This window comes from Juglans microcarpa x Juglans regia, chromosome 8D, assembly GCF_004785595.1.
Source record: "Juglans microcarpa x Juglans regia isolate MS1-56 chromosome 8D, Jm3101_v1.0, whole genome shotgun sequence".
Lineage (NCBI taxonomy): Eukaryota > Viridiplantae > Streptophyta > Magnoliopsida > Fagales > Juglandaceae > Juglans > Juglans microcarpa x Juglans regia.
The window spans coordinates 30,640,140-30,653,593 of NC_054608.1; the positions used below are offsets into that span (position 1 = coordinate 30,640,140).

The following is a 13,454-nucleotide window of genomic DNA, read 5'->3' on the forward strand; positions in this document are numbered from 1 at the left end:
AATTTTAAAAATTTAAATTATTTATTTTATTTTACGTGAAATTTAAAAAAATTATAATAATTAAATGAAATAAATTGCGAAAACAATCGAAGTCTTAGCGGTAGAATGCAAAATCTTGAGAATGTACAGTATGCCATTCAACAATCTAGCAAAACCGTTGACGAGGTTAGTAAAGAGGTTGTCGATGCCAGAAATAAGCAAAACTGTCAACCATGTTCCAACAAATCTTCCCATGTTTTCCCTTGCACCCGAAGCAGCACAATCAACAATAGCACTGTACGCATGTTGGAGTGCTCGAGTCATTCTTTCATTCAAGAACTAGCAACATGAAGGCAACTCAACAGAACTCAGAAAACACAAACAACACATCATACGAGAGAGAATCGAAGCTATTGTATTTAAAGAATGAATCAAACATATTTTACATCTGCAAGATTCCTGATGCTAAACCCTCAACTACATCCTGCAGACTTTCAGTCTCTCGTTTTAACTGCGAATGAACTCGAAACTCAAAGATGAAGGCCAAGAATTTGTAAGGGAAACGATACAAGTCTCCAACCCATATGTTCAAAAATCATATTTTGGTGCTGCTTGGTCATATGTTTTGGTCCCATAAGTTCTTGGTCTCGTCATTGAGAAAACAGGCAATTGGCCAGAGTCAGTGTTCTATGTACGAGTAGTTTCATCATCTTCCTCTTTCCGCTTAGGTTGCGATTGTCGATTGTCGACTAACTAATCTATCTAAAGCTTCCTTCATCCACCCTTGTTGACATACTTCCCTCGCTTCCTTCACAGACATCTACACAACAAAACACAAAGCAAATTGAGAACATAAAAAATCTCACTAATTTGTGGTAATCACCAACTTTTGCAGTGCAAAAGACAGATTATGTCTTATTTAGACACATACCCATCTTCTTTCTCTGAGATTTTTCTCTGGCCAAATGTCTAGCTGCTTCGTGACAAGCAAGGGGAACATGTAGCCCTCATGCATTTTGCCATGTCTTTTGCTCTTATAGTTCCACTTGCCCAGCATTTTCTGCAAATTATATCCAAACATTTGAATTAGAACAAATGTTGGCAACAGATCTTAAGAGGGATTGAAAGCAAATTTGTTTTAAAGATACTAACTTGGACTTTGCCATCGACACCAGCTTCCTCTAACGTCTCACGCCTCGCTGCAACTTCCTTACACTCGTCCATTTCCCAACCTCCCTGTAGTTGTAATGATATTAGGCACGACAACGTTAAACGAAGATCCAGAACCAAAACATCAAATGGGTCAGTATAATTTGACCAAAACGAGTCATGGGGGAGCTATAATGGTACCTTTGGGAACATCATTGCTTGACTCTTCTGTGAACTAACCACAAGAACCTCTATATCCTCAAAGGAAGAAGATTGGTTGGTTTTCCTGTATCTGTATGGAATGCATCTGCACAAATATAAATTATAAAACATCAACATAAGAAAAACTCTTTTGGAACAAGAGATTATAGAGAAAGTGTGCACAAAATGACAAAAGAAAAAAGATTGGAAATACCCAAAAAAGTTAAACAACAACAAAAGTTTTCATCCATTCGACAAATACCCAAATAGAAAAATTACACAGATAACCCAATCCTTTCCAAGTTTCAACAAAAGAGAAAAAAAAAAAGCCCAGAATGTTGAAGAAGAAGAGAGGGAGGAGAGTTAACATACCCTACAACTTGGCGATAGCCTTTACTGTTGTAGCGCTGGAAAAGCCTCCCTGTGCGGGAGACCATGATCTCGAATTGCTCAGAATCAAAGGGAATTCTCTTGTGAGAAAAGAAGGAAAACAAGAGAAGATTTGCAGACGTCTTTGATATAAGGAGACCCATCTCATAAACTGAACTCAAAAGAAAAACAACACTCTCCAAAACCGAGAAAGTCGAATGCTTTCTGAGAGCAAAAAAGATAGAGATGGATGATGCTCTGCCGAAAACCAGATAGGAGCCTCATCTATATATGTATAGGAAGGAGGGGCATAAAGAGAAGTGGGGGCGGCAGGCCACGTGAAGACCACGCTCAAACGGAACGGTTGGTGGGGACGGAGGATTGGATGGGAAGGAAAGTGTTTGTCACTCGCTTTTAAACCGCGTGGTAGATATTTTGTTGTCTAGAAGAACTGTGGAGTGTGCGCTTTGGGGGAGGGCGCGTAGCATCACTATGAAGCCACTGCGACCCAACTCCGGAAACTCGGTTTTGAAACTCCGAAACGACGCCGCGGACACGTTTCCGCGTGTGATCAGACAATGAGATATATGCGAAATGAAATTGTGTGCGACTCTGACTTGCTTCACTCGACTAGTCGACTGAAATTAAAAATAATATAATATTATTCTTTTTATATGAATAATTTATTCAAGCCACATATTTTAAAATATTATATTCTACAAATTTGTATAGAAATCTTTTTCAATATATATCTTCTACTGCAATTAAAATGAAACTCATAAATTGAAATGATATAATGTTATACATTAAATTTATTTCGTAATAAAAATAATTTTATAATCTGACATACTATATAAAATTACATTAATTTATAAATTTATTTTTATAAAATTTTTTTAAAGTTAAAAACATTTCTCTATCTTAAAATTTAAGATATATCAATATATTTACTTAACTAAAAATGTATATAAGTACTTTTAAAGTTTAAATTTAGAGATGAGATGAGATGATTTCAGATAAAAAATCGATTCTTCATGTTTTCCATCATTTAAACGAAAAAGGAAGGTAAGATAATTAATGACTTCTTGTGATCACACGGAGTTCATAGTTTTTACACTATATATACTTGATGTGATCATCTATTTGTATTGATATGGTTCGACTCACACAATCGATTTATGATAAATGCCACGTACTATAAAAAAAATATTTATTTATTATCAATTATTTTTTATTAAAATAAATATATTCTCTTTATAAATTATAAATAGTCATTTCATTTCATTGCAAATAACTCAATTTTACGTCCACCCCTAACAAGATCGATTTCAATGGAGTAACCCGAAGGGCAAGCTATTATTGTTGGCGTAACTCCCGTCTCCCCGAATGATTGGTATGTCGACGATGACCTCAATTTCAACAATGGAAAATTTCTCACGCATGTGTCATATCAAAAACAAGCTGCCAACCAAGTCATCGATCATTAATAGTTGAATCCAACGCATTAAAGTCGGTTTAAACAGTAAGATGAAATGATATGGATTTAAATAAAATATAAAAAATTGAATAAACGTAACCTAAATATTTAGTTCAAATTGAATGAAAAAAGTATAGTTCGTTTATTTTTACAATTTATCTTAATTTATCTAATTATTATAATTTTTTTAAATTTATATATAAAAAAAATAATTTAATTTTTTTAAATTTTAAAATAATAATAATATTAAAAAAATATTCTAATAATATTTTATTTATTTTTTATTTTTTATTTCATCTCATCTCATCTCATCTTATTTATAAAAACAAACGAAGTGGATTTAAGTCCAATCTCACTTCCGTTGTATAGATTATTACATGTGTCACAATTATAAAATTAACAAGAAAATTATAAAATTTATTAATATTTATTTTAAATATTTTATTTGTGAGTTTATTTATTAACACTTTATCTTTGTCCTTAGTCTTAGTGGTGGAATTGTTATCACTTCGGGGACTGTTTTAGTGAGGTTGGCAACCATTGGTTGGACGGTCAGAAATTGCCAAAAACTAAGCCGTTGGAGGAACGGTGTTGCATGCATGTATATCTCCAATATATATATATATATATATATGTTAAGAATTTCTTAAAATAAAATATTAAAAAAAAAACATTAAAGGGATAGGAAAATTATGGTAACGGAGGAGAGGAAAAATAATTAAATAATAATAAAAAAAAAAACATCATGGGGACACAAAGAAAAGGCAGAGTGTGGGTGTGAAAAGCCATAAGAAAAGAGATTAAAGACATTGAGACATGATTGGATACTACAGACTTTATGATAAAAGGTTACCAATGAGGTGACATTTAGGTTATCCAAGACAACACATTACACTAGCATTATCATTAATATATATATATATGTATATATTATCACTTTAGTTGGAATCTAGATTTTTCTAGCATCACTTTAGAAGAATAGTCTTGCAAATCATGTTATTTTATCTCATCAATTAACTACATTCTCCTTTTATAAATATAAACTAGTCGCACGCCTTAACGACTCTATAAGAATTATTAATTATATTTTATATTTAATTTAAAACTCGTCTAAATTATAGTCTAAACTACTTGCACGAGGTCCCATTTAGATGTTGAACTAGGTTGAAATGAGTTAAATTTTTTTATGAATAGTAGTTAGTTGAGATGGAATGAGTTTTGTGAAGCCTATCTAGGATGAGTTTAGATGTTAAGATCAATTTAGATGTATTTATAAAAAGTTAAAAAAGATTATGGATCACACGTGTAAAGAGATTTTGAATTGAGATAAATTTAATAATTTAAAAATTATATGTTTAGATGTTAGATTCAGTTTAAAGTTAGACTGAACTGAATTAATCTCAATTCAATCTAAGTTCCAAATGGCACTTAATCTTACTCTCGATCTCACTCCCATGCGGACAAATCTTGGAGAGGGCACCTACCAACTCGAATGGCAGGTAGCAAACCTAATTTGAGGGGATAAAGTCATGTAATTCAAAGTCTATATCATTTATAATTCTTTCATCATTGATTCTAGCATTAAAGGATTGAAAATCTGGTCATTTAAATTTAAAATAATATAAAAGGATGTGTTAATAAATATTAAAAAAATTTAAATTTCAAAGTTTTGAAACACTTTGTCTTTCTATATCTATATCATTACTTTGTCTTTTTTGTACTATATTTAATTTATTAATGAGTAAAAGAAAGTGATGTTTAAACAAATTCATAGTCAAGTAATGAAAACTCATAGACAAATATAATCAAGTAATTATAAAAATAATTAAAAATAGAATATAATTAAAAACTAAAAAATTTTCCCTCAAACTACCACTTTTCTTGCAATTTCTCTTATCTTTTAAGATTCAACCAACGAGTTCAAATATTTTTAACTCATTTAATTTGTTAAATTCAATAATTTGGTAGTCATATTGTAAAAGAATAAGGAAATCAACTGTAATTTTTCATTCACATCTTGTTAGACAATAGTGATGAACGGCCCCTCTTGCTTAACTAACTGATATAAGTAATGCTAGAATATAGTCACAATGTATGTAAGTTCTGCACAATCATTTTTTTAAAAAAAAAAAAGATGGATCCCTTATTAAAAAAAAATAACTTTTCGTATGTATCACAGATTTACCTACTTTATAAAAAAAAAAGTATGAAAGATTTGCACATATTAAGACTAAAAATATTATTTTTCAATTGATATATAGATCAGTAATCAATCAAAATTATTATTATTATTATTTTATGAAGTGGATAGTAGATCAGCAAAGAAGACATTGATACTTAATTTCCAACTATTAGTACAAATTATTCACTAGCAAAATTTATATTAGAAAAATACTTTAGTCATAAAGAGATTTCACAAAAGTAATTTTATAAATTTACGTAGTTTGATATAGTTTATCAAATTATAAAATTATTTTTATTATAAAATAGATCACACAAATGATATAATATGAAACCAAATTTGTAGAATTACGACTTTTTATTGAATCTCTTTATTTCTTAGCGCTTGTCATTATATTAAGATAGAATCAATTGAAATGGAGAGAGTAGGAATATTCTTTGGGTAAGGATGGATCTAATTGCAATGGATCGCCGGTTTTATAGCTGACAGGCAGATCTAGACAAAAATTGAAGTCAATGATCAGTAAGCTTACCCGTTCTTCACAGTAGTACTGTTTGTCGTTTAGGAAAACATGCATGACGTACAAACGACGATGGAACAAAAAAGTATATCACTTTCAATCGCTTAATTAATTTGATCCACCAAATTAAGGAACCTTAAGCTTGTGAGTACTTGTCATCAGCAACAATGAGAAGACCTCGTCAACACACTAAAAATGATTTGGGTAAGTTTAGTACGCGCATTGATACTAGACATAATAAGAATTGAAAAAAATCTAAGGAACAGCCACTATTTCGCAACATTCAATGCACATCTTAGTAAAATGACTAATTTATCCCTATAATAAAATGCACGCCTTTCTCTCAAATTTCACTCATTTGAAAATGTGGAAGGAGAGCTCCCCCGACGCGTTCTGTCTGCACCCGACCCCCCTCCCCACCCCCACTTGGCGTCGCTATTTTCTCCCCCACCTGCAACTTGCATTGTCATCCTCTCTCCCACTTGTACCCCCGTCGTGCATCTAGGCCTAATGAGAGGCATGGTTGAATATGGAGGACTGAGGAAAGTGCGGTGGAGTTGGTGTTGGTGAGGGGGAGGCGGCGTGGTGGTTGAAGGGCGGCGGATCTAGGCCGGTGGCACTGCAGGTGGCGCACAACGAGGCTGGGTGAGTTGAAAGAGGGAATCGAGTAAGGGGAGGGGGTGCTGCCGCGTGAATGTGAGGAGGTTTTGTTTAAAAAAAAAAAGATGATGACACACAATATGTGCTATAGATCAGTCGTGAATAGTAGTTGATCTGTAGTAAAACTCATTATAAGAATTATTTTGACGGCTAGTCGGCTAGTTAATTTCTAGAAATTAGGGATTGAAAGTGAGAAAAGATGAAAAATAGAGAGAAAGAGTAAGGTGGTTTATTCATCAAAGTCGAAAACTCTTTGAAAAACAACTCAAATAGTTAAAGAAATCAAAGATTTTGAGAATTTCTCTTGAAAAGGAAAAATCTCAATTATTGCATAAAAATACTTAATAAAATAAGAATCTTGCAAAAAATCTGGCCAAACCGGAATGAAGATTATCTCTAAAAGTGAAAGTGAAACATTTTTATGAAAGGAAAAAAAAAAAAAACTGACGATTTGGAAGAGAAAATGTCTAGTTTTGGGGGTGGAAACGAGGAGCACCAAGCATAGCATGGTGAATGCGATGTGCATTTTGAAAAGAGCTTTCCAAATTGAAGTCATATGCACGATTATGATACTCATAACTAAAGTTATGACTAAAATACTGACGCATGCACAATTCGAAGAACCTTCAGATTTTCCTACCATATTCACTTGATTTGTCTTCTTAAGGTAATCTAGCAATATCACGTAGAATCTGCCAGCTCAACATCATCAAACTTGGACTCCCTTGCATCATGCATGCTCTGTGGAAAAGAAAAAATGAAACCCGTATAAAAAAGTTCACATTTTTTTATGATGAGTCTCACTTTTTTAAAAAGTTTTGAATAGAATTTATACACTCCAAACGCTTATATATAGCATTACAGAAAATATTACTAGACTCTAAAATATTGTGGACTTGTTTCAAGAAACTGAAAGCATTATATTATATGTAACGAGCTTGGTCTTCAAGAAGTTTACATTAAACTCAATAGGCAAAAGAAAACATGCATGGTTCTCTCAACTATAGTACCTGCATGCTTCAAAAAAAAAAAAAACAAAAAACAAAAACTGTAGTACCTGCAAAAGGGACCCTTTTCTCAGTACTGCATCCACAAAAGGCATCATTTTCGATCACCCATTAGCTAGTTTGGGAGGTTAATTAATTAGGATTCTTATCCACAGCTGGAACGAAAACAAGACTTCGAAAACATCATAAGGATTGAGTTCCTGTTTGTATGTTGTGTTGAGTTGATTTTTTTATTAATAATAAAAGATTGATATGGTGAAGTGAATTTTATAAGACCTACCTAATATGAGTTTAGATATATTTAGATATTAAGATGAGTTTAAATATATTTATAAAAAGTTTTCACGTGTAAAAAAGTTTTGAGTTGAAATAAATTTAGTGATCATTTAAGAGTTGGGTGTTTGTAACTTTGTTTGTCCCTGCTTATTCAGCATTCCATGAGCCGAAAGGTACGCCCATGATCATCATGATCAAAGGTTCTTTAATTAATTTTAAAGAGCAATAAGCTGTATTTTCCTGGAGACACAGTACATAGATATTGCCTTGCACACTTGGAAGCACAAGAAGATGGTTTTTAGCTAGGACAGCAGCATCTTTGGCAATTCAATGACTTTATTCACAGCTTTTTCTCTAGTTAAGTGATGAACATAGCTACTTTTTTGCACATGATGATAGTGGCACACGTCCCACCTCAAAAGTGAAGTCATTTCCATATCAACTTTGCACAAGATAGTGGGAAATCGGGTGAGGGAACAACCTACTTTATATATGCATTATATAATTATAAAAGCTTAGATAAATATCATCAGGCCGATGTTCATGAGTATATATATATGGCAGAGAAATAATGTTCAAGAATCTTCTTGAGGCCGTTGAACCCTAACTTCCATTGTCACCGTTGCTAGCCACATAAAGTTCTTATCTTTCGGTTTGGACGTGCATGATTTCCTCTACCCCATGAACATGGATGTCTGGTGATTGATGATAAGAAGACAGACTAAGAAGACAGACAGACATCATAAGCTAGCATTGTGTCTATGATCTTATAATATTCATGTATTTTTTACAAGTGTGACATAATTAATATACATGGAATCATCATTTTCAGTCACACCTAATCGGAAAGTAACCTTATATCTAAAATGATGGACAATTGACAAGGCCTACCATTTTTTTCTAATTGGTATAATATATGGCTGCAATATTTTGTATTCATAATTGTTTTTTTTAGTTCATATGCAACTTAGAACCACAGTATTATGAATTCATGATTTATCTAAAAATAATTATGTAACTATACCCCAATGGAAAGCTCAAGTCGCATGACTAATATTTTAAAAATACTAGTCAATGATATAATTAGAGTCTCATTGGATTATTATAAAGAACAATAACTTTTCATTTCTAAACAATGTGAGATCACATATATACATTTTCTGTCCTTTATCACTTATCAGAATGATGTATCACAATTAATGGTCGATCAAACTCCTAAGTTTGCCTTAAATATTGATCAAGTGAGGGAAAATAGTCTAGGAAACCAGCAACCATGTTAGTGCTAGGGTTGACGCATAGTAATGTCGAAGACTTATCTCGTTTGGTTACATATATGAGATGAGATGATAAATATGTAAATAGTAATAAGATAGTTTGTGAACAATAGTGAAATGGTTTGAATTAAGAAGTTTTATAGGATTTTAGGAAAAAAGAGAGAAAATGTTGAATAAAAATATTATAAAATTAAAATATTGTTGAAATATAATTTTTTAATATAATTTTTATTTTAGAATTTGAAAAAGTTGAATTTTGTTTTGTGTTTTATTTAAAAGTTTGGAAAGTTGTAATGATTAGATAATAATTTGGTGAAAATTTTGAAAACTTGAAAATAAAAAAATTTGTATTTAAATAGTATTTAAATGTTAAGATAAGATGAAATAAGATGAGATAAAATTAATTAATATTATTTGTAAAACCAAAACATTGCTTTAAGAAACTTATTAATTATCATATCTATGGGTGTAAAGCGGTCCGGTCCGGTCCGGTCTGGTCCAGTCCAGTCGAGGGGGTGATGGATGGTCCATAATTTTTTCCAGACTGGACTAGACCGAACATCCCTAGGGACCGGACTGGATTGGTAGCTATCGATTCATTCGATCCGGCCCAATTATTATTTTTAAATAAATTAATAAAAAAACTTATTTAAAATACTAAATTAAAATTAAGTGAATTATTATGTAACTAACTCAATAAAAAATTATTTTATATGTTCAATGATCATAAATTAAATAAAAATTACATTCTTAACTTATATAATTAGTTAATTAATATTATACATTAGTTAATTGATAGAATATTAATTTTTAAAAACATATTTAAGATTTTATAATTTTAATGATGATAAGTTAGATGAAAATTACATAATCAATTATATAATTATTATATAAATAATATATTTTTTTTTAAATTCGATCGGTCCGATCCGATTCGATCCGGAATGAAAAAATCCTAGATCGGGACCGGAACGAAAGTCTCAATCTTCTATTTCAAAAATTGAGACCGACCGATCTTGATTCTGGATTGATTCGATCCATACTGAGCCAACCAATCCGATCGATTTTTTCGATCCGAACCGACTAACTTTCACCCGTAATGATATCCATCCAAGTTGTGCAAAAGGATAAGCTCTGCAATTAAAAGGGTAGAGGAGGGAAAATCTAGCCAGCTAGCTTTATAGAGCATCGCATGATGATGACTTGGTGCAGTCTCTTTCAAAAATATATAATATCATTGGCTTTTGGACATTTTTTTCCTTATAGGACAAGTACATTGATGTGATCTTATTTAGGTTGTGTTTAGATGTTGAAGTGAGTTGAGTTAAGTTGAGTTAAAATGATAAAATATTATTAGAATATTATTTTTTAATATTATTATTATTTTAGAATTTGAAAAAGTTGAATTATTTATTATATTTTGTATTGGAATTTGAAAAAGTTGTAATGATGAGTTGAGATGAGTTGAGAGGAATTAGGTAACCAAATAATAATAATAATAATATTAAAAAATAATATTCTAATAATATTTTATCATCACAACTCAACTCAACTCAACTCACTTCAACATCCAAACACACCTTTAACCTTTCTTTTTAGGACATTTACCTTGCATGAATAATTTTTCTTCACCTCCAATTTTTTTCAAGTGATGCAATATTATTTGTTTAAAATTTTTTTTTTGAGTTTATTCTTTTTCAATTATTTCAAATTTTTTATTTTTTATTTATATAATAAATATTTAATAAAAGAAAAAATTAAAAAAATTAAACAAAACGTAGAATTTGAAGTGTGAAGAAGTTATAAAGATTCGTTTAGATTCAGAGATAAGTTGAGATAGATTGTGAATAATAGTGAGATCTATAAGTTAAAGTTAATGAATAATAATAAATAATAATAAGATGAATTGAGATGAATTGTGAATTCAAATCAAACGAGCTGGAAACGTCTGTTCTCTTTTGTCCCCATTATATATGCCATACTTGTTCATATAATAATTGAAAGAGAAAAGCAGAACAATATGACCCAGTCTTCTCCTAATTAATTAATATTCTATTTTTTATTTTTCCTCCAGCTCCATGCTGCCACTTAAGTCTTAAATATTGCATTAAAATATCTAAAACCGGCCTAGAAGACTTACTATCATGGGTAGGCACCAACTTGAATAATGGTTTTATAATGAATCCCTTGAAGAAATTTTTAGCTAATTAATTTAGAGTAATACTCAAAACAATTTAAGGTAAGTAAGTTTTGTGTACTCTTATTTAAAAAAAATAAAGTTTATTATTAAAAAATTATTATTTTCATATAAATCTCATATTTATTTTATTTAAAAAAATATATACAAAACTTATATATTTTAAAACTGTAAATATCATTTATCTTATTTTTCTAATTCAACTTCTTTAAGAGTACTAGTAGTAGATTCAATAAAACTATATTTTGACTAAAGTTTAATTAGGTTGCATAAAAATTCATTGCAGTGGACTCAACAAAGTTATAGTATTTTTAACTTTGATCATTTTTACTAGTCAAATCTGTTGAGTCCAAGTTGCTAGCTAAATATTATTTTGACATAAAAAATTCTTCTTTCTTGTGCCCAAATCCCAAATCTCAAATCGTCGTCTCCCACGATTCATTTCGCAACTTCTCTGCAACATCTTCCACGACTCTGTTGAAGTTTTGAGATCAACTAAATTCAACATCAATTATATCAGGAATACTATAAACTGAAGGCCTTTCTTTCTCTGCAATTACAAATTCTTAATCTGAAAACGTAAATGCCATTTAGTACAACTAAAGACATCATATGAATATTCAACTCAGAGGTAATAGTCTAAAATCCCTCGACCATCTCTACATAGAGCTCTCCAAAATTCCACTTCCAGATGCTTCCAACATTTCCCAAGGCAAGGTAGAAAATTTCCAATTTAGAACCCTAGCTTCCTAACAATATATATAGAAAGAGAATAGTTTTTATAGACAATTTTATGTACTCGTCAAAATTAAAATATTCAAATTATGATTAGAATTAAAATAAATAAAAATATCAAAATTAAATTTTAATAGAATAGTAATAAATTTAGAAAATTTATTATTTGATATTATTGAAAAGTGATTAATTAAATTTATAAAAATGAAGTTTCTAACCAAATTTTATGGAAAGTTTGTTGATTCTATTATTAGTACTCTAAAGTCGTGTGCATATAATATATATATATATATATTATTTTTTTAATGAAAGTAGATCAGGGCATGCAGTGGCTACTGGGTAGACCAAATTTATAGAGGGACAGGTTGATGGATTTGGGGTCCCCTGGCATTGACTTTAGGGGAGGGTGTCCCATCTCTCCCTCTCTTTCTAATGACTCATGAGTGACTGGAATAAAAGGGACATGGGAGAGAACAAAAACATGGATGAGCAAGTTTTCAGCAGCGTGCCCAAGTTTTTATTCGACAATATTAATGGTCATAGGATTCAGCCATACAAAACACTAATCTAGCCCAACCATCTTCCAAAAAAAGGGGTCCAGTTCCATTAATAATGGCAGACAATGCATGATGTGTTCGATCACAAACCAGACAATGCACGTTCGACAAAATGCTCAGTTCTGGTATATATAATTAATATGATCCCAGCTAGCTTTTAGTAAAATCTCTCGGTTCTAAATTTAGATGATCAATTCCATTAAACGAACTCAAGGAAATCTATGATCTATATATCTGATCTTATCTATCGACGAGACTAAGGATTTCATGTAAGGAGTCGGTATTTTAACAGTCTTAATATCAATCATCAAGCAGTCGACTATATATATATATATATAGTTGGAGAAGTACTACTGCTGGGAAAAAACTCATGTGCAGCTTTAAGCTGCTGGTTTTTGTGGGCCTGGATCCAAGCTGGATGCTCAGATTTCTCGTGATGCATGGCCTTTGTATCGTACGTGTTGCAGTCTTGAAAAATTGCTTTCTGAAATTGTGAATGATTCCGCGGTCCATCTCAGAGCCACGTATCTTTAATCAAAGATATCTCAGTTTTGGACCAGATACCCGAAAGATAGTTTAGATAGCTAGGAACCATAGTCACATGCATGCAACGTACATACAGTACTAGAATTTAATAATTTGTCCACTTCCCACAGAGAGAGAGAGAGAGAGGAATCTAGTGTTATTTCTGGTTTCGCACACATTTTGACTAAGTTTCGATAACTCGAGTCTTTAGGATTTGGACCTGTAAAAGATAGGAAATGAGGTAATTAAAAGATGGTGGCTTGGAATTGGGAGTTTACGATACCAAAATTAATAAATTTTTTTAGAAGTTTATAATAAGTAAAAGAGTCTAAGGATCAGAAAGAAT

General features: G+C 31.2%; 1 protein-coding gene across 1 annotated transcript; it reads right to left on the minus strand.

Moving 5' to 3' along the window:
• Nucleotides 1-371: 371 nt before the first annotated feature.
• Nucleotides 372-1,975, minus strand: LOC121242962 (nudix hydrolase 18, mitochondrial-like). Its single transcript, XM_041141003.1, has 5 exons — nt 1,702-1,975; nt 1,330-1,435; nt 1,132-1,215; nt 911-1,039; nt 372-799 (listed from the first exon to the last, which is right to left on the minus strand). Exons 1-5 carry the CDS (start codon nt 1,860-1,862, stop codon nt 704-706), a joined length of 576 nt encoding a protein of 191 aa, XP_040996937.1. The 5' UTR covers nt 1,863-1,975; the 3' UTR covers nt 372-703.
• Between the last annotated feature and the right edge of the window lie 11,479 nt (nt 1,976-13,454).